Genomic DNA, 19,578 nt, shown 5'->3' with positions numbered 1-19,578 from the left:
TTCCCAGTGACCAATTTCCCAAACAACGGCCTATGAACACAAACCCTGTGAACATCGTAGAAAATATTATACAAACCACCATGAGCCCATTCCTGTTTGTATTAACAAAACCAACGAACCAAGAAGAACTTTTGTTGGCCACACTATATCCTCGGCCATGAGATCATCATGCCCTAGCCATCCAATCATCTCCTTTTAAAAAGTACAATCAACTACACGGGAGCATCTACAATGCCCATTCATCATCAACGAACTACCAAAGCCCACACCTCCCTCAGTTCCCCTTCATAGCGAACCAATCCGCACTGGCATCCACCATGAAATTAGTGATGTTGAACCCATCCCCCATCTCGACACCGCCGGCCTGCTGTCCCATGCCGGCGGCATCGCCACCTTGCTGCCCGCCAGCAGCTGCCGAGAGCTCGCCTGGGCCGTTACCTGCGTCCACACCCGCGCCGGCGGCAGCGCCAACCCCATTGACGGGCAAGCGCGGCATGTTGAAGAAGTCAAAGACGTCGAGGTACTCGAGCTCGTTTGGGGCCGGGGTCCGGGCCGGCGTGGCCGAGAGGCTGTTGTAGCGGCCGTTGTTACCGCTAGGCTGGCCCTGCATGCCGCCTGCTACGCCGTTGCCAGCGTGCTGCTGCTGCTGGAAACCGTTGGCGGCGCCAGCGCCGTTACCGTTGCCATTGGCCGTGACCAGCTTCGGCTGGCGTGAGATGAGGAAGTCGAGGTCGAAGGCGCACCGGCGCATGTCTGCCAGGATCCTGACGGTGCTCGGCGTCGCGCGCTCGCCGTTCAGGTCCGCCGGGCCGTGCTGGCTAGCGCGGTACTCGTCTAGCACGCGCTGTAGTAGCGTCGCGTACCGCTCTGCCACTCGCCAGTACGTGCCCAGCTCGCGGAGTGTCTCCACCAGCGGGTTGATGGCCGGGTCGACGTGGTGCTCGATCGTCGAGCCGTGCACAAGCAGCACGCGGGCTGCGACCCAGAGCGAGAAGGCGAAGGGGGTGCCGAGCTGCGAAAGCATGCCATTGGTTTTGACGTACTCGCAGAGGCCTGTGATCGCTTCGACGGCGGTAAGGCAGCGCTGAATGGCGGTGTATGAGGGAGTGAAGATTGGAGAGCGGGTGGTTGGGTAAGCTGCTGAAGAGTGAAGACGGATGACGGTGCTATGTTGTCTTAGAATAGTTATGGATGATAAGGTTCAAGGAATACTTACGTATGGAAAGCGGCATGAAGCATAATCCAGCCACAATCCACCACCGAGTCAGCCTTTGAGGTCGCATAGATGCGGGACATGTTTCCAAAATCACTCGGAAGACTATACTTCCACGACGCCAGCGCGTTATCCAGCTCCCTGAACTCACGTTGCCATTGCTCCACGTCCGTCAAAGAACCAATGTCGACAGGTTTCTTCAGAAATTGATGAATTTGCGACAGTATTCCCAGAAGTTCAACATAATACGAGAAGGATCCAAGGTTTTCAGGTTTGTTCAGAGTGTAGTCTGTTCGCTTTGCGGTGCGGAACCAACGTGTCTCCACTGGCTGATTTCGAGAGAAGAAGTCATCTCGGCATGGCAATTTACGGTCCGTCTCCTTTTCGTCAAGAGCAAACTCGAAAGCCGTTGCAATAGTGGCATAGCGATCAAGTAGGTATACAATCCAGAACAATCTGCGGCGGCTTTCATCTTCAATGAAGTCCTTCGGTTCAGGGAGCACCATGGCCCTTAGGGTGTAGATGGACGGCACATTAGGCGAGACCAAACTTGATGTAGCCTCAACTGATAAGCCTAGTTGCACCACCGAACGAGTGATGAGAGCCAGCAAATTCCAGCCTGGTGGGCCATTGGAAAATCCTACAAGATCCAGGGCTAAAATCACGAGGGCTTGGAGGGACTTTACGGAGCTATTTTCGAGCCCATAAAGCAAGACCTTCTGTTTGGACGTGGCGTGGTACCGCTCACGGCTCTCCTTTGTCAAACGAGGATCCGTGGAGAATCTCAGCGTGGTTGCAACTATCGCATGAAGCAATATTCGATCTGCTTCCTCCAGGGTGGATGAGCCGAACAGTGAGTCTAGCGTGGATCGACGATGCAATATCGGACACCAAGTATTTATGTGCTTGAAGTACAAGTCGGCCAGGGCATAGAGCAGGTCGTACGGGGGAAAATCAGGTTCTTGCGAGCTAATGGCAGGCTGCGGCTGGTGGTTCATGGATATGTTGAGGCTTGGAGACTCCAATGGGGCGTTGTGGTTGCTGTACATGCCGCCGGCAGCCGAGGGCATTGAGATTGAATGGTTTCTAACGCCATGGCCCATATGCTGCTGGTAGGCATTGCCGCCATGGTGAATCGCAGGACTGTTCGGCAGAGCCAGGCTACTGGAAAAGGACAAGCCGGGTTGGGCAGGGGGAAATGCAGAAGACTTTTGCAGGAACAAGGCAGCCTCTGGCTTCGGGACGTGGGGCGTCTGAACGACGGGCGGAGTGTGGTGAAAGATGGGAGCGTCGTGCTGGGAGGGAGCAGAGCTGGGGCTGGCGTGGCTGTTCTGATTGGAGGCCAGCTGCTGGATGGTGTGCTGCTGGCGCTGGATCATGTCCTCGAGGCGATCTACATGGTCAGTGTGTGAGCATCTCGCATGCGGCAGAGCTGGGATTGAGCCCACCGAGACGCGCTTCCAGCTCCCTGCCGTAGCCGGCGCGCAAGCCCGGCTTCTTGCGCTCTTTATACTCGCATAGCTGATTGTTGCGGACGCACCAGCCGCAGGAGGGCTGGCCACGGTCGCCTGGGCGGGGACATGCAGCGGTCAGCTTGGGCGCACATGAAACAGGATCGGTTAGGGACTTACACTTCACCTTGCGCTGCTTGCACAGCTCGCAGGAGACGGACATGGGCCGCTTGCGCTTGCGCGACGAGCCGTCATGCTCGTCGCCGTCATCGGGCGCGTCGTGGTCGGCATCCGAGTCGCGTGCCTGGTCGCTGTCTGCATCCTCGAGCGGGGGATTCGGCGGCTGCTGGCGCTGTTGGTGGTTTGCATCGGATACGGATGACGGCGACGGGTTGTGGTTCGCGTCGTTATAGCTCTGCTGCGGTGCCGACGAGGAAGCCATGGCGCTGGGCGGGCAGTGATGAAGATTCGGTGCAGAGATGTGACGAGATGCCGAGCGTGGAGGAGGTTTCGCCCGAGGCTCAGGGCCTGGCTTGGCCCTGGCGTGGGCTGCAGTGGCCGGCGCGCGTGCGGAGTTTGGGGAAATCCCCGGCCGCGACAAACTGCGCCGGACTGACGGGTCCGCAAGAGTGCGGGGTGCGCGTCGCGGGACAACACCACGAGTTCCGCCGAGCATCCCACGCCGACTGTTGCGCCTGGGCCAGCGCCATGCCGCGCCTGGCTACCGCCATGAGCCCACGAGGGCAGCTTGCCAGTGAAACTGCACGCAGCCCTATTTAACTGCCGAATCGCCCCCAGTCCCAGCGCCCTCAGCATTCTTCCACCTCCCCGCATTCCCCGCCACCATGCCTGCTGCCGCAACATCCTCCGCGCGCGCATTCCCCACGATCAAGAAGGTGAAAACCTTCCTGATCCAGGGCGTCGGCTCCGGCGGCGACTACCACAATGTCAAGGGCGGCCATTGGCTCATTGACACCAAGATCTCCACGCCTATGTCTGGCTACGAGGCCTACCGCAAGTCGCGTACCTCCTGGGGCATCAACGTGCTGGGTTCGTTCTGCGTGGAGATTGAGGCCTCGGACGGCACCAAGGGCTTCGCCACCGGCTTTGGCGGTCCTCCCGCGTGCTGGCTCGTTGCCGAGCACTTTGAGCGATTCCTGATTGGCGCCGGTGAGTATTTCTCCGCCTACCCATTGAGGCAATTGGTCGCACCAATGGCGTCCTACCTTCTCGGGCCCGGCGGAAAATAAACAGAAAGGCGACTGGCGCTGACATACATCCGGCTGGCAGACCCCAGAGACACCAACCACCTTTTCGAGCAGATGTACCGCGGCTCCATGTTCTATGGCCGCAAGGGTCTTCCCGTCGCCGTGATATCCGTCATCGACCTCGCCATCTGGGACCTCCTCGGCAAGATTCGCAACGAGCCCGTCTACAAGCTGATCGGAGGTGCGACGCGGGACCGCCTCAACTTCTACTGCACGGGACCCGAGCCGACGGCCGCCAAGTCGATGGGCTTCTGGGGCTCCAAGGTGCCGCTGCCCTACAGCCCAGGCGAGGGCCCGGAGGGCATGCGCAAGAACATCGAATTCCTGACCAAGCACCGCGAGTCGGTTGGACCCGACTACCCCATCATGGTCGACTGCTACATGTCGCTGAACGTGCCCTACACCATCGAGCTCGTCGAGAAGACCAAGCACCTGAACATCAACTGGTGGGAGGAGTGCCTTTCGCCCGATGACTTCGACGGTCACGCCCTGCTCAAGAAGGCCCACCCCACGATCAAATTCACCACCGGAGAGCACGAGTACTCGCGCTACGGCTTCCGCAAGCTGATCGAGGGCCGCAACCTCGACATCCTGCAGCCTGACGTCATGTGGGTTGGCGGCTTGACCGAGCTGCTCAAGATCTCCGCTATGGCTCAGGCCTACGACATCCCCGTCGTCCCTCACGCCAGTGGTCCCTACTCCTACCACTTTGTCATCGCCCAGCCGCACTCGCCCTTCCAGGAGTACCTCGCCAACTCTCCCGATGGCAAGTCCGTCCTTCCTGTCTTCGGCGCGCTCTTCAGCAATGAGCCCATCCCCACCAAGGGCTACCTCGATGTCTCCGACCTCAATGCCCCAGGCTTTGGTCTTGAGATCGCCCCCAACGCTCCCTTGATTGATGCTACCAACATCCTGAACCCTGCTCCGGCCAAGGCTTTGACTCCGCCGCAGCCAGAGGAGAAGGTGAATGGCTCGTAGGTGGAATGATTCCCCATTGATTGTTAAGCATTTTGATGAAATCATTGAGGCGCAAGGATTTGGGTGAACATTACTTTAGCGCTATATATTCCGACCCATATGAGACCTTATACTTAGATTGCCTGGAAAGAATTTAGCGTCAACATTAGGGAATACCGAGAATAACAACCGTAGAAAAAAATGGAAACAAATTCAAAATTTAAAGTTGAGCAAAAGTATTCCAATCAAGTGGAAATTGCCATACAAGGATCTGGATGCTCCTCTTATGGAAGCAGACCTTTTGACAAGCTTTTCCGCTGAAGTTTGTCCGCACGAGCGGAAGTACGGATACGAGACCATGCACGCACTTGCTCACCCGTAGCCTCGGGATTTTCGTCGTTGAAAGTTATACCGAGCGGAGAAATGCAAATGCCTGGGGCCCACAAGCTGGCGAAATCAAAGCTTGGGCGCAAGAGTTGACCGTCGCTGCCTTCTATCATTTAGCTTTCCGCTAGAGTGACTATTGAGGCTAGCTGCTAGACTACATCTTATTAGCGCTCGGCATTTCCGAGGCTCTTTTGCAACTACTTGGCTATCCAGCTCCAGGACTCAGCTGTTCCTCTCATTCAAGCAAACAAGAAGCAAATCAGTTTACCCTCCTTACATATCATTCGTCTGCTGATATTGCTGAGCTCTGGGGTTTCTTGAAAATTCTTTTCCGTAGCCCGTCGCCTGAATACTCTCTAATCGTCAGCATGCCTTTCCATACTTGAATTCAATCCGCAAATCTCAAAGTCAGCCTGATGTTCTGTTGAGAAGGCTGACTAGAGGTTTCTGGCTGTTGCTGTTGCTGCGCTTGTTGCTGCGCCGTGTGAAGAGTTGCTTTGGGCGCTCGCACCCAATGCCTCTTGAATCCACCACCTATTCTCTACCATCAATCATTGCTCGCCCATCACCACACCTAATCCGACCTCATCCCCTCATCTTCACAATCTTATCCCCCTCCCTTACACGACCAAAAACCTCACCCCAACCAGAATCCCCTCCTCCTCAAAACCCCCCGCCCTCTCACTCTTGATCTGCCTCACCACGCTGCCCCCAAACGCCCTCGGCTCGCCCTCCTTCCACTCACGCCAACTCGCCCCATTATCGCCGACGCTCGCCGCCGCCGACGACGCCGAATGCGGCAGCGCTAGTTCCGCCGGCGGCAGCGGCGGCTGCGCGTACGTGATGGCGCAGTCGCGGCAGAGCTCCGGCGCGACGAACGCGCGGAAGTCCCTCTCCATCTGCGCGTGCGTGTTGCGGCGGTCTTCCGGACGACGGGCTGCCGATGCCGATGCTGGTCCGGCCGTGCCAGGTGACGAAGGCCCAGACTCTGGAGTGGTGTCGCGGGTTGTTGTTGTTGTTGCGCGCGTGACTGGCGTCTGCTGTAGGGGTTGGGATTGCGGCGGTGTAGCCGTCGAGTATGGACTCTTCGTTGGTGCTTTGGGGTACCGTGGTAGTGGGTTGGGCGTGTCGAAGATGCCGCCGTTGCCTGGTGCGCTGCCTGCGCTGCTTGGGTTGCCGGCCCGGGTGCGGATCGGGAAGGGCGTCTGCGGGATGGCCTGGGTCGGGCTGGCAAGTATGTGCTGGTGAGGAGTAGAGGGTATGGAGGGAGAAAAGTGGGATGTGAACTTCGGAAAGGGCGGTTTGCCTTCTAGAAGACGTTTTTTGTTGGAGCGAGCTTCAGCAGCAGCGGCAACGGAACGCAGCTGCGAGATGCGGAATGGGTGAGTGATGTTGAGAGTGCGGATTGCTTCGCCTTTGGACTTGAACACAAGACGCGCGAGCAAGGGATCCTCTCTCTGGCGGAAGCTTAGGTCCGGAGAAAGCGGGGATGTAGGAGGACGCTGGCGTGGCCCGGCGGGATCCAGGTCGATTCTTGAGCCTAGGGTAAAGGAATTGAACATAGACCGTTGGGACTTGTCGCTAGGGCTTCCCAGTGCGGTAAATACGCCACGGTGCGTCATCCCAATCCCGCCTTCTGTCTTCTTGATGTCAAGAGGTGAGAGTGGACCAGAAAGCCGACGTTTCTTGCGAGGACTGCCTCCTTCATCTTGTTCGGCCAAGCGGCGGGAGCGAACGCTCGTGTGAATTTGTACTGGAGGCAAAAGAGATCCTCGCGGCGATGGTAGGCCGGATGGCATATCAGACATTGAGCTCGACAAAGGGATGATTTGAAGCTTGCTCGTATCCGAACTCTGAGATGATCCAAGAGGCACTGAAGATGTTTTGATAGCGTCCCGTGGTCCCTGTTGTGAGCCAGTACCTGAGCTGGTAAACACATCACCGGGGTTGGAAGCGGGTATAGCTTCTTCTTCGTCTTCCTCAGGTATGCCGTCAAGTCGCTCTATGACTCGAGAAGAACGGTTCGTGATGTGACTTGGTGTAGAAACGCAAGCCTGCTCCTGCTCCTTCGACGGCTTCTTATTACCTCCCGTGGTCTTCTCATCATTTGTCTTGGTGAGCGAACCATTGGTGGAAGACCCGACTTGAACGGTGTACCCGCTCTTCGTCATCTCATCGGAAAGGTACGACGGAAGTTGCTCAGAAGAAATAATTCTATTGCCTTCCCTTTCCACGGATGGGCCTGAGAGTGTATCAGATTGTTCAACTTTGAGGGTTCGTGCGGATGTCTTGCCTGGTCTTGGCCTGGCTGGAACCCTAGAAATAGTGGAAGCTCTTCCACCAACAGCAGGTCTTTCTGGAGTGGCTGCCCTCAGGTTGTAACGACCAGTGGTATCTTCAAGGTTTGTCTTAGGCAGAATCGATATGCTTTCAAAGATCGACTTGTTCTCCTCACCCTCTTTGAACCTTGAACTGCCCATGCGTGTGGGCTTATGAAGATAAGATCTTTTGAGGTGATCCTTGAAGCCGCGTCCGTATGACAACACAACATCGACGACTCCGAAGGTCTGTCCGCGCGGCTCTGACCATGTTTCCAGTTCTGGGGGCATGGCCAGCTTTGCAACTTCCATAAGATACTTCGCCACCATTGGCCTTTCCCCGTTCTTATCAACACCCCTAGCCAAGGCTTCCTCGAGGACCTCTTTCTGAATCTTCTCCCAGCGATCTGCAAGGGTATCACTGCTTGCTACCGGTCGTCGGCGGGAACCATCAGGATCTTGGCCGGGTGGTACGATTAACCAAGCCCGCTCGAGCATCCAGTGAAAACGCAAGCCGCTGAAGATACTCAACAACCTGGGCTCCTCCTGATAGAAGCGCTTGGGCCACATGCCTGAGTGGGTAAGCTGACCGTTGAAGAGTACATCGATGCGGATATCGTCGATCGGCGTGTCTGTCTTCAGAAAGGACTGTTTGGAAAGCTCCACACGAAGTGCAAGGGCCCGTGGGATTTTGATGGCATCCGCGGGATCTGACCCAAGTATCCTGGCGTAAATAGCGTTGCGCGTAGGATCCGGGTGAAAAACTCGCTCGTCTCTGGTGGCAGGCTGAGCACCGGTGTCAAATGCCAAAGTAAAGCACGGAGTCAGGTGGCCACTTACCACAGGACGCATATCCTCGCCAGCACGGACGAAGAGAAATGGCATGTACTCATCACCGCCGAGTAGGTGCAGAGGATTGTCGTCGCCAGCCAACGGGATGTTGCGCTCCTTCAAAACGTGCCCGTCTTTGAGTGTTTGTTCGACATTGCTGACATGTTCGCTGACGTTCGGGGCCTTCTTGTTCGAGGGCTCGTCTGTAGTTGTACTTCTGAGATCAGTACTGACAAGGTGCACTTTCGTGCGAGAGCCACGATGGACAGGCATGGCGAAGAGGGCGGACAAGGTTCGCCGGGTGCTCAGGTGCAAAGAGCGGCGGGAAAAAGAGCGCGTCGAGTGAGGTTGGACGTCGAAGAACGTGTGATGTAGGGAAGAGGAAGTTTGGGTGCAGCAGAAGTGCGGGTGTTAAGGTACAGCCGGGACACGCGAAAAGACAATGGTGTATTCAACGCGTCGACACCCTCCAAGACATCCTCTGCGCGAACCTCACCTGCGCATAGGTCCATGCGGCAAACTCGTGACCCGAAACTGCAGAATGCGCAAGAAAGCTTGAGCTCGTGACAGGAACGGCGCGATGGCACCCTCTACCTCACTCTCTGTCTTAGCCTTTCAAGACGTAGCTCACTACCTCGTGCCGTTCACAAGACGCTACTCACTCGGAAGCCATAATCTTGACAGATTTGGTCTATAAGTCAAGCAGCTCACCTTCGGCATAGCGTTGACTACCATGAATCCTCAGTCATCCAATTCCATGACTCGGTCTGAATCTTCAAGATCCGTCTCCTTTGGCCGACAAGCATCCTCCGGCTTCTCTACCCTCAAGCCAATAGGTGGAGCATTGGTTAAGTCATCCCCTAACTCAACCAGAGTTCGGTCGTAAACCTTCGCCGTCTTCATATCCCAAGTCCCCTCCACATCATCGACCCCATAGTCGCCTGCATCATCCGCCTCCATGTCAGCGCCAGACTCCTGCGCCGTTTCCTCCTCTTCCTCAGCATCGTCCATGTCGGGATCGTACTTCAGCATGACTTCCATCACTGCCGACCGCGCATAGTTTACCATGCTATTGATCCGCACCTTCTCCGTCGCATTGACCTTCCTCCCGCCATCAAATCCCGGTAGCTCATCGCCGGTCTCCACATCCCTTCCCTGCAGTAATGATGCAAACGCATGATCCAGCTTATCCAGAGATCTGAACAGCGGTGCAGGAGAGACCGGGAAGCCCTTCATGTACTCGTTTACGAGGTCCGCCAGCGTGAGGAGGTATGCCATCTGCAAGCTCGCTTTACAGCAAACGTCAGCAAACACCTCATCCATAGGAAACAGGCGAGCACCCACGCGTCCCAGAGACCCACACCACGTCAATCAACTGGTCTATATCCCGACACGCCTCCTTCAGGCTTGCGTATCCCTTCACATCACCGCCGCCGCCGCCGCCGCCGCTCCGCGCGCTGCCACTGCCATCATTGTTCGCGCTGGTGCCAGTAGCATCGGCGGAGGAGGAACCGCGCTTCGCATATCGCCGCTGTATCTGCCGCACGCGCTCGTCCGCGTACCGGATGAAGGCCGATTCCTTGGGGCCGCCCGTCTTGAGCGGTTTCGAGCGCGGGCGCGGCAGGCGCGAGCTGCCCGTCGCGCTGGACGAGGCGGTGGAGGAAGCGGGCGGTGTCGCGATCGAGTCTGGCAGGAAGAAGCCGCCGGGGGCGCTGTTCGCGGCCATGATGGGAGGGGGGGTTTATCGGTGGGGGTTTATCGGTGGTGGGGGGAGGGGTTGTTGCGGGGCACGGCGCGGGGCTGAGTGGATGACGCGCGCGCGCTCTCTCTCTCTTTCACGAGGTCTGGGCAATTTTACGGGCTAAGGGCATGGCCTGGCTCGAGGTTGGGGGATTCTGAGATTGCGGTATCACATTTGTTAGCGAAGCGGACTGAAACGGCTATAGGGGAGCTGTAAGTGAAAGGAGTGCTATAGTGTTGTAGGCGAGAATGACGTCGAGGCTCAGTTTACCGAGAGATTGATCGTCGCCAGGTAAGTGGTTAGTGGGAGGCATTGTGCTCGGATCTCATGATGCCAACAGAAAGGTACTACCCAGGTCTATAAACAACTTTTTGAATATTCGCATATCTTAAGAAGTGCAGACTTGCACATATTAGATGTTTTGTGCCTCAATTTGCTGGAGGGTTCTTGGATACGATGGTTCTCCAGTAGGTGAGAGAGCTCAACATTTGACAGGAATGTACACAAATAATTTGCCGACATTTTGGACTCATACCACTGCTTTGAGACCTGTGAATGCAGAGTTCAGTGTCTTCGCATGATCTGCGAAAGCCTTGTGATTGCGGTATCCTTGAATTTTGCTACATCCTAAATCTTGTTGCCTTCGATCCTCAACAACCATCGCATCTAGAAACAATTCACGTCGTATATCGTGGATATCCATTCAGACACATGTCTCATACAATCCGTACTTTTCTCCTCTCAGCATCTGCGTACCACCCTTGCCACTCTATCTTCCCAACTCCGACTCTCCTGTATATTTCACTATCCCCTTGTGTGCCACAGGGCACGAGTAAGAGAATCCAGTGATGGTAAGTTCCGTTAGGAAAATGTTTACCATCCTTCCCCAATACGGCAAGAGAATAGACATCCTGATTCAATAGCTTGCCTTCGTCCAACGACGCCCATCCAACTGGCTGTTGATTGGCGTCGCAGATCAGGTAGGTCAATCCCCAGCCGAGTGGGTGTTCCGTTAGGTCGAAGCTGAGCGACGAGTACTTGTCGTGGAGATTGCCCTCAATGCTGGCTATCATACTGGTCAGCTGTGGGTCAGGGTCGCCCTGGTCCTGTGAAACGGAAGAGAACCCGCTATCCTGTCGCTTGGGTGTAACGTCGGGGAGTGGCCTGAGATGAGGCAGCTTTTTGATCCAACCGATGGCTTCAACCACCCTGTCGTCGTCCTCCGCTATGCGTAAGCGCCGACATATCCGACTTGCCCTCTCAATCTTTTGGTACCGCACGCCGTGACACGTCGACGCCCACGACCAGGTTGGAAGGTGGTTTGGACTCTTGTCTCTGTCTGCGGGTTGCAAGGAGAACCAGAGGAGACCGTCTGCGAGCGTGTCTGCCCAAATGCCGTAGACGCATTTGGTGCTGTTAATCTTCTGCAGTTCATTCGCTAAGCCTTTCAGCGCTATAAGCCGGTCCGTTGCATTAGTCAATTTTCTGGCCGAGTACTTCTCCACAATGATTTTCCAGCGGGTGTTACGCGCCCTTGTCAATGCGTTAGCTCGGCTGAGATTTGTTGGTGCAATAGTGAGAGAGAGTAGTACGTGTCATGAAACGAATCCCTTGTTTCTCGTTGGGTTAAGGTTCGGCAAGACCACACGATACATTCTCTTGTGTAGAAGATGACCCTCCTAGACAGCAACCACTCTCTGTCGAGGAATGGTTAGTTCCGGAGCAGAGTTGCCAAATCAGGCAGGTTACCTACTGAGTCGCCCACGCTCTCTCGGACAAAGGGCTGAATTCTGGGCTGATGGAAAAGTAATTCACGGGCAGTAGCGTGCCGTAGATGTGACCGTCCTGCTGTCCCTGGGAGTTCCAGTAGGGCAGTTGCACAGCGGGGCGATTGGGAGGTCTCTCGAAGAAGCAGCCTTCGGTGCAGTCTCTGGCATGGCATGCTGCAATGGTCAGCACAGCTCGCTCGTAGATCATGCCCATCTGCTCGGACTCGCGCAGCCAATCATCATGATCGTCCTGCACGATGCACAGCGAGTCGATCCAAATATAGCGGAGACCCAGCGATCTTACGACGGTGATGGCGTCGCGGAAGGTCTTGGGCAGGCGGTGCCAGGGGATCTCTGTCAGATGCTGTGGCAAGGTGGCTGTGGTGGTGGTGAGAGGGTGTTTAGACTGCGGGCCCCAGCAATGGCTGAGTGTCACATATCGGCCACAGTCACCCATGGATTGGATCAAGCGGACGTTCGCCGATCCATCGGGCGGTGCAACGTCGATGACGCGGGTGGGCAGGACGGGCTCGGCTGTCTCATCGAGGGTCGACTTTGACAACGTACGCCTGCAGCTCGGGTGAAAATTCAAGCAGGTGCTCAGCCATTCGCGCGTCATGCGGAACGCCTCGGGACAATCAGACGAGGGCAGCGGAGGCCCGCACAGGACGTCGCCGCTTGTGAAGGCGGGGCTGTCTAAGACGGCGTTCAGCAGTGGAGCACCCGGCTTCCCGGTCACCGGACTCGTGTCATACCTGGCTGCGCGTACAAACGGATTCGGCCTCGCAGAGCAACACCATCGACCCCGGGCAAGAACACGGCCAGCGCCTTGCCGAGCAGCTCCAGGTGGGCGTTCGGGCGCTCGCGCGGCAGGCGGCCGACGCCATTCCTCCTCAGCTGGAGGTACACTGGCCCGGCGGCGACACGGCTGTCCAGCTCAGCCTCGACCCAGGACGGCGGCTCGTCTGAAGTCAGATGGCTGGCGCAGTGGTTTTGCAGGACGGAGGCCGCGATCAGCGCACAGAACGAGCAGGCGGCAGCGGAGCGCGGGAGCTGACGAGCGTCGTGGAGGTGGACCATGCCCGTGACGCTGGACGACTCGCCCGGCCGGGGCAGCCAGGCAGGCGGGTCGTCGACCTCAGCAGTCAGGGCCGGGATGCTGATGGCGGTGCAGGCTGCGCAGAGAGCCATGCCTCGGGTGGTGGAGGGCACGGCCTCAGAGGTCTGCTATTTGCGAATGCGGGATTATTGGGCGCATGGGGATTTGGAAGGTGATGTCGAGCCGCGTCGAATCAGCAGCTTCGTGCAGCCTCCGCAAAGCTTGTCGTCAAGAATTGGTTCGTCTCGGACGCGCCGATGCGGACGACGGCGGCGGTGGTTTGGCGGTGCCTGGGTGCCTGGCGCGGCGACGGGGCGGAACGGCTGCCTTGCTGCGCGGTGAGGCTGCCTGCTCCTCCCGCCGCGCCCTGCGTGCTACTGGTTGCTGGCTGATGGCTGATGGCGCTGCTGAGAAGCTGCGGCGGGAATGATAGGAGCCGCCACCTGCTCCCTTCACGTTTCAGGAATGGTGCAAGCCAGAGCAGGGCTGGACGCTGTTCGCTACGCCTTCGACGACACTTTCTAGCGCGCCTCTCCGCACGCTGACTACGCCGATCGGCCAATCTCAGCGACTGCTACCACACCCCTCGCCAGGCACAGCCCGCCCCCAGCGACGCAGCTCGACGCGACGAGTCGGCCACCTATGGCGTATGGGCCAGCATGATTAGGCGTCGAGTCCAGGGCGCCTGTGCGGTGCGCACGGGGGCGTCGACTCCTCTCCTATTTCGCCACCCACGGCGCAGGGCTGAATCGGGCCCAGGCTTTTCTCATCTCGAGCTCTCCTGTTTTTCGCAGCCCTGGCCACCCACTACGCCATGGCGTCTTCCCGGCACCGTGGTTCGTTGGAAGGGCCCCCGAAGGTATGCTCCAAGCTTGCTCACCTGCGCTAGAGGACGCCGTCGAGACCAAAGCACACGCTACCAGCATTCCCCAGCGCCAGCCTCGCTGCCCTACAAGTACAACTGCTTCACTCAACGGCCCGCCCATGAAGCCCGCCCTTGCACCCCCACGCGCTCCTCGACTCCCGCCCTAGAGACACCCGCTACAGTCCAATCCATCCACATGTTCGAGAGCTTCAGCTTCGCCGCCGCGTCGCGGCACCCCTCCTCGCTTGACGACCCGGACGACTACGCCTATCCGGACGTCTCCATCTCGCCCACCTCGTCGCCCGTATCCGAGCAAACCGCCATGTCCGTGGCCGAGCTGTCGCGCCGCTTCGGCGCGCAAAACATCGGTGGCGAACTGTACCAAACACCGGCATCGCCCTTCGAACTCCCAGCGCCGTGGACCGAGCACGACGACTGGACGTCCACCTCGGCCTCGTCACCCACCTCGTCATACTTCCCGGACGACGCTTTCCCGGACCCTTCGGCCATCCGCGCGCGCAGACAGGCGCACACGCAGCTCCAGTGCGACGCGGCGCACATGCGCGACATCTCGTCGCTGGTCCAGAAGATGATCGAGTCAGGGGACCAGTGCAAGCTGGCGTCACGCAACGACTCGGTCGTCTCGTCGTCGGACTGCTGCGGCGACGACGCCGACGACGAGCCCTACGACCTGCCCCGCAGCAACAGCTCACCGGCCATCTCGCAAAGCCTCCGCTACAGGCGATCGGGCGAGGTGCTCAGCACGGCGGCCGTATCCAAAAATATTCGTTTCCGCAGGCGTCACCCACGCAAGATGACGAGCCATAGGTGATTTCAGGATCATCGGATCGTCGTCACCTCTCGGGTGGCTGATTTCAGGCGTTACGGTTGAGGGGACACGAAGCATTCTTATTTGATACCCCATGCGCTGGAAACATTGCGCGACGCATTATAGGGATACAGCATTGTAATATGATGTTCGCACGCGCACGGCGGACACAGGCGTTCTTTGGGTACTACCACCCCAGCTTGGACCAGGGGGTACCACGCGATGGGGTTTCATACGGCCGAGCCGGGACTCGGAGGCTCTCTTCTGCACAGGGGCGGTCATTTCATTTCTACTTAGACCACCACTGCCTACCATTGTTCCCCAAGCCATGTAGTTATTATTTTGACGTACACCCACGTACAGACAGTAATTATCAGAGTTTTACTTAGTGTAAGCTAGAACTGCAGCTCCACCGGCGGCTCGTTCCCGATGGAGGGCCCGCTGCTCGTGCACGTGATTGGCGTCGGCAGATCGGCGTTCTGCATGCACGCTTGATTAGCGAAGACGTCGCCCTGCGAGAGTGTCGCGGCTTGCAGAAGTCAAGCCGCACCTCCACTCTCGCGCCCAGCACCGAGCGCGCCCAATTGCGCCCTCCATGGCTACCTTCAGGTCCGCCGCGTCCAAGGCCGTCCACCTCAAGGTTTACCCGCGCCCGGCCACGCTCAGCGAGAGCCGCGAGCTCCTCCACGTCCTCCAGCAGTTCGGCGAAGTGACCATGTTTAAAAGCCTTCGGGTAAGACGATCAGATCAGCAATGCGGAGCGAGTGCAGACGCTCACATGGAGCCCGCGCACGCAGTTTGACTACCTCCAACCCGCCCAGAATTCCTGTCTCGCCATTTACCGAGACTCCACCTCCGCTGCCAGCCTGCTCAAAGCGTCGCCGTTGCGTTTCACGCTCGAACCCGTTGGTGGCGACCACGTTGGCGAGCCTCACGAGCAAACTTCTCAGTCGGCCCGGGAGGATGCAACGGCGCCGGCGCTAGGTGCCGACCTGGATCTAGACGTGGTGGACGTCATGGACGACGCCGAGTTCACCATCAAAGACGGCCCTAGCAAGCCCGGCGCTGAGGAAATGATCCGCCCAAGCACGCTTTTGAACCAGACGATCAATGCTTTCCTCAAGCGTCACGAAGCCGCCCAGTCGGCCCAACACGACACAGCCTCGAGCGATGTTTCGGACGGTGCCCGATCCGAGACCAGCTCCGCGAGCCCGGACACCGAAGTGGTCAACCAAACCGAACCCGACTATGCCGCCGAGCAGCAGCCAGGCCCGGATTCCGCGCCCAAGCACGTCCCTGAGCCGCAGCGTACACGCGTGTTCCACGTGGTGGCGGACACATCGGAAATGAATCATCGAGACTACATCGAGCGCACCTTCTGGTACGGTCCTTATAATCCGCGGGCGCGGACCAACTCGTTTATGGACCTAACTACGAGAGGTGTGCCGTCAGCCATTGCCGACATAAAGGCGAGGAAGCCGGAGCGGCCGATGAGGCAAGTCGAGAGACTGCGTGAGAAGGCCTCTCGTAGGCCCACACTCAGACAGATCTGGCAGCAGGGACAACAGCAACGTGCACACGAGTTGGGCTCGTCAAAAGGACCTGCAGTTGACGAAGCGAGGTGAAGAACGAGCCCAAACTATTAATAACCAGAGCCATCACGACCACTCTGGAATGATTACCGCGTCTTCCACGTGTTGAGCCGGTAGGTTCTGCATGATACTGCGACAGGGAGCGCTACCACGTGTAGGATCCACGCATTTTCCGGAATAGGTCTGGCGCTTTCTCTACGCCGTTGCGCCGTTGCATACCCAAAACCACCGCTTTCACAAAGTACGCAATAGCTTGACAGGGCGAAGCAGGAAGCCGCGCAAGATGGGCTTATCCTTTGGAGGTTGGTCTTCCTAGTCTGGGTTGTTTGCGCGTACTGCCTGCTACTACCGCAACGCCTCCACATGCTCACCACTGAGTCTTTGTGTGTACGATACCTGGATTGTTTGCGCGGAGCGGCTCTAGACTGATTCTTTGTTTTGCTGCCGGCAAACATTACGGGGAAAGCGACCATAGCCCGACCGTGCGTCCGTGGCGACCGGGTTCATGAGTAGCGTTCATGCAAGTAACATAATGAATTCAGGAGACTCGCAGATCGCTTCGCACCTAGAACCCGACCTAATAACCAAATTGCACGCCTTAAATGGAAATATACGTGGAACATCTATTATTTCGTGGCCAACAATGTGTTGCGTAGTACGGTGAGAAGTGAATACTGAGTTGCAGCATTCCTCCTACATTCGGCATAGCGTGCCTAGTTCACAGGTTTCCTATAGCTGCGAAGATGGTCGCTTCCGCGCTGGAGACTCGTGACCACCAGCTCATTTTCTTGCCACCGCGAAAGCAAGTTCTAGTGTTGGATCTGGCGAAAGTTCCATGCAAAACTCAGCTGTGTTCCTGCCCGTTCGTTTGTCAATCGTTTGTCTACAGCGAAGTCGCTGCATGCGGGGCTCTCGGACAAAGAGGCCGGGATGCAACACCAACAATGGCCGAACACGGAAATACACAATGCAGTTCTGCCTGCTTTCATGATGAATTCTTCCGGTCGTTCTGTTCTTTATGAAGCCTCTTGTCTCTGCTCCTGATTTCTTTCCTCTGTGGTTTGATCCTGGAGTCCGCTTCCACCTAATTCTGTATCCCCAAAGTTTTGCAAGACACATTCAGATTTGCCATGCCGCCCAAAGGTGCACCGGGTGGCCGCCGCGCGGCAGGAAGGGCGGGTCGTAAAACCCCGTCGTTCAGCGACGTTTGCAATCCAAAACCTGTCGAAGCAACTCCTGTTCACACCGGACAGGCGATGCCAAGCGGAAGCGGAGTTGGACCAGCCGCGCCCCTCACTCCCGAACCTACACCAGGAAGAGAAATGCGTCGTCGTAGCACATCAATGCCCTCCTCATCGTCCAAGTTATCTTCGAGGGCTCGGTCATCTTCGGTGTCTCAGCCATCCACCGCTAAAACGACGCCGGAATCGAAGGGGTCCAGCACCAAGAAAAGACCCCGTACAGGCCACGAAGAGCCGACAGCAGCAGCGGGGACGCCGGTGAGCCCTGTATCGAAGCAACGGCCGCCGCCTGTCACGGATGACACCCACGTCGACACGGACGATGAGAATGACTTTTACCAGGAGCGCCCGGAGTATGTCGAGCACACGTACAGCTACATCCAGGACCAACTCCGTGAGCTCGTTGGACTACAGTTGCCTGAGGACAAAGTCTACACGGCGGAAAAGCCTGGCTTGATTCGCAAGTTTGCGGAGGACCATTTCGATTTCAAAAATCTCTTCAGCAACGATGACGAAGAGATCTTGGCCAGACTACGCGAGATGAGTGTTCACTCGGCGCTGCTCATTGGCTGCGTCGCGAATGGTGGACCGCGCAGCGTCAAGGGCTGGCTGGAAATCTTCACGGAGCCGTTCGAGCGACAGGCACTCGTGAGCGGCATCATCGGCAAGGTTCTCGAGGAGCACGTCTTCGCGAGCCTGTGTTTCGGCGCCACCCCCAAGCAGCTAGAGGAGCTGCACAAGGAGATCGATCTCAAGCACAGGGACTACCCCCATGATGGTATGTTGTTTTTGCAAGCCGTTACATTATCAAGATGAGAGACATGTACTAACATGACTGGACACAAAACCAGGCTTCACCCGCGCCCAGCTCCGCTACGAACGCATCCGCAAGATCATCCAGAAAGCCACGAACCCCACAACCAACCCCTTCGGCCTCCCGCCCGACTTCATCGCCACCAGCAAGCGCCTCGCCTGGCAACTGTTCACGGTGCTGGAGCCCATCTACGCGTTGAAAGCGGGCTACGGCGCCCCCACTTCGCCCACCTCGCCGGCGTCGAAGAGCAGGAAGCGGCAGCCCTCCTGGAGCGAGCTCCGCAGCGGCAGCAGCGGCGACGCCCAGCGCGACCTCGTCGCCGACCTCTACACCATCGTCGTCCGCGCCGGCATCCTCTCCCTGCACATGCGGCTCGACCCCACCACCGTCTACTTCGGCGTCTGCGCCGGCAAGGACGAGTACTGGGACGAGAAGGCCATGCGCGCCTACAACTACCGCTACATGATCAAGACCAACCCGTTCACCAACATGCCCGAGAGCGACGGCACCGATGAGACCGAGAAGAAAAGGCGCAAGGCCCAGTGCCAGCTCGCGCTGGTCAGGATGGCGCTGTTCCCCGGGTGGCAGGCGTTCAAGAAGGGCGGGTGGAGGAGCGAGGATAAGGAGAAGGGGATGAGGGTGTGTGAGCTGGGGAGGCAGTGGGTCAGCTTGAGGTGGGGAAGGCAGCGGAGGTGGGAGAGCCCCGAGCAGAAGGCGAAGAGGTTGGCGGAGCTGCAGAAGAAGAAGAAGAAGGGTAAAGGTAAGGGGAGGGCAAAGGCGGTGGATACTAGCGAGGAAGATGAGGAACTGGGATGGGAGGAGTGGTTGACTATCTGGGGAGAGGGAAAGCCGGGCAGCGAGGCGGCGCTGAGGAAGATCAAGAATTGGTTCTCCTGGAATGTGCCGAGTGAAGAGTTTGAAAGCGAGGAGGAAATGTCCGTGGACGAGTAAGTGTGTTTGGTGTCAGGACACGCTCATTTTGGTGCACTTTTGGTACGAGCGATAGCGCTCAAAGAGATGTGGCCTTTATGGTCACACATATCCAGCTGTAACTTTACAAAAATTTCCTATGTCTGTGTTTCTTAGTTTGATCTTACGTAGCTTCAATTAATCTTTCACTTTAGGAAGTCTTTTGAAATGTAGGATGGAATATTCTTTATTTCATAGTCAACATGCGACAGGCAATTCAGCCTGCTGGCACAT

The 19,578-nt window shown here is 57.5% G+C and overlaps 8 protein-coding genes across 8 annotated transcripts; 4 read left to right on the top strand and 4 right to left on the bottom strand.

Moving 5' to 3' along the window:
- Window positions 1–274: 274 nt before the first annotated feature.
- Window positions 275–3,106, bottom strand: LTHEOB_4847 (C6 transcription factor; the record flags this gene model as incomplete). The annotated part of the gene is made up of 4 exons (XM_035513926.1): window positions 275–1,166; window positions 1,217–2,606; window positions 2,662–2,781; window positions 2,845–3,106. The coding sequence occupies 4 exons, from the start codon at window positions 3,104–3,106 to the stop codon at window positions 275–277; spliced, it is 2,664 nt and encodes an 887-aa protein (XP_035374289.1).
- Window positions 3,107–3,509: 403 nt separating this feature from the next.
- On the top strand, window positions 3,510–4,910 carry LTHEOB_4846 (Mandelate racemase muconate lactonizing enzyme family protein; the record flags this gene model as incomplete). Its single annotated transcript, XM_035513925.1, has 2 exons — window positions 3,510–3,834; window positions 3,955–4,910. The coding sequence occupies 2 exons, from the start codon at window positions 3,510–3,512 to the stop codon at window positions 4,908–4,910; spliced, it is 1,281 nt and encodes a 426-aa protein (XP_035374288.1).
- A 986-nt stretch (window positions 4,911–5,896) lies between these two features.
- Window positions 5,897–8,698, bottom strand: LTHEOB_4845 (Set domain protein; the record flags this gene model as incomplete). The annotated part of the gene is made up of 1 exon (XM_035513924.1): window positions 5,897–8,698. The coding sequence occupies one exon, from the start codon at window positions 8,696–8,698 to the stop codon at window positions 5,897–5,899; it is 2,802 nt and encodes a 933-aa protein (XP_035374287.1).
- A 468-nt stretch (window positions 8,699–9,166) lies between these two features.
- Window positions 9,167–10,151, bottom strand: LTHEOB_4844 (Meiotic recombination protein Dmc1; the record flags this gene model as incomplete). Its single annotated transcript, XM_035513923.1, has 2 exons — window positions 9,167–9,714; window positions 9,770–10,151. 2 exons carry the CDS (start codon window positions 10,149–10,151, stop codon window positions 9,167–9,169), a joined length of 930 nt encoding a protein of 309 aa, XP_035374286.1.
- Window positions 10,152–11,915: 1,764 nt separating this feature from the next.
- Window positions 11,916–13,126, bottom strand: LTHEOB_4843 (Heterokaryon incompatibility protein; the record flags this gene model as incomplete). Its single annotated transcript, XM_035513922.1, has 2 exons — window positions 11,916–12,631; window positions 12,691–13,126. 2 exons carry the CDS (start codon window positions 13,124–13,126, stop codon window positions 11,916–11,918), a joined length of 1,152 nt encoding a protein of 383 aa, XP_035374285.1.
- A 969-nt stretch (window positions 13,127–14,095) lies between these two features.
- LTHEOB_4842 (uncharacterized protein) lies at window positions 14,096–14,731 on the top strand (the record flags this gene model as incomplete). Its single annotated transcript, XM_035513921.1, has 1 exon — window positions 14,096–14,731. One exon carries the CDS (start codon window positions 14,096–14,098, stop codon window positions 14,729–14,731), a length of 636 nt encoding a protein of 211 aa, XP_035374284.1.
- A 592-nt stretch (window positions 14,732–15,323) lies between these two features.
- Window positions 15,324–16,353, top strand: LTHEOB_4841 (Pal1-like protein; the record flags this gene model as incomplete). The annotated part of the gene is made up of 2 exons (XM_035513920.1): window positions 15,324–15,461; window positions 15,526–16,353. The coding sequence occupies 2 exons, from the start codon at window positions 15,324–15,326 to the stop codon at window positions 16,351–16,353; spliced, it is 966 nt and encodes a 321-aa protein (XP_035374283.1).
- Window positions 16,354–17,663: 1,310 nt separating this feature from the next.
- On the top strand, window positions 17,664–19,326 carry LTHEOB_4840 (uncharacterized protein; the record flags this gene model as incomplete). Its single annotated transcript, XM_035513919.1, has 2 exons — window positions 17,664–18,339; window positions 18,413–19,326. 2 exons carry the CDS (start codon window positions 17,664–17,666, stop codon window positions 19,324–19,326), a joined length of 1,590 nt encoding a protein of 529 aa, XP_035374282.1.
- Window positions 19,327–19,578: the final 252 nt, after the last annotated feature.

Source organism: Lasiodiplodia theobromae, assembly GCF_012971845.1.
Source record: "Lasiodiplodia theobromae strain AM2As chromosome Unknown scaffold_13, whole genome shotgun sequence".
NCBI classification, from domain to species: domain Eukaryota; kingdom Fungi; phylum Ascomycota; class Dothideomycetes; order Botryosphaeriales; family Botryosphaeriaceae; genus Lasiodiplodia; species Lasiodiplodia theobromae.
The sequence above is the reverse complement of the archived record's forward strand: the minus strand, read 5'-3'. Positions and strand labels throughout refer to the sequence as shown.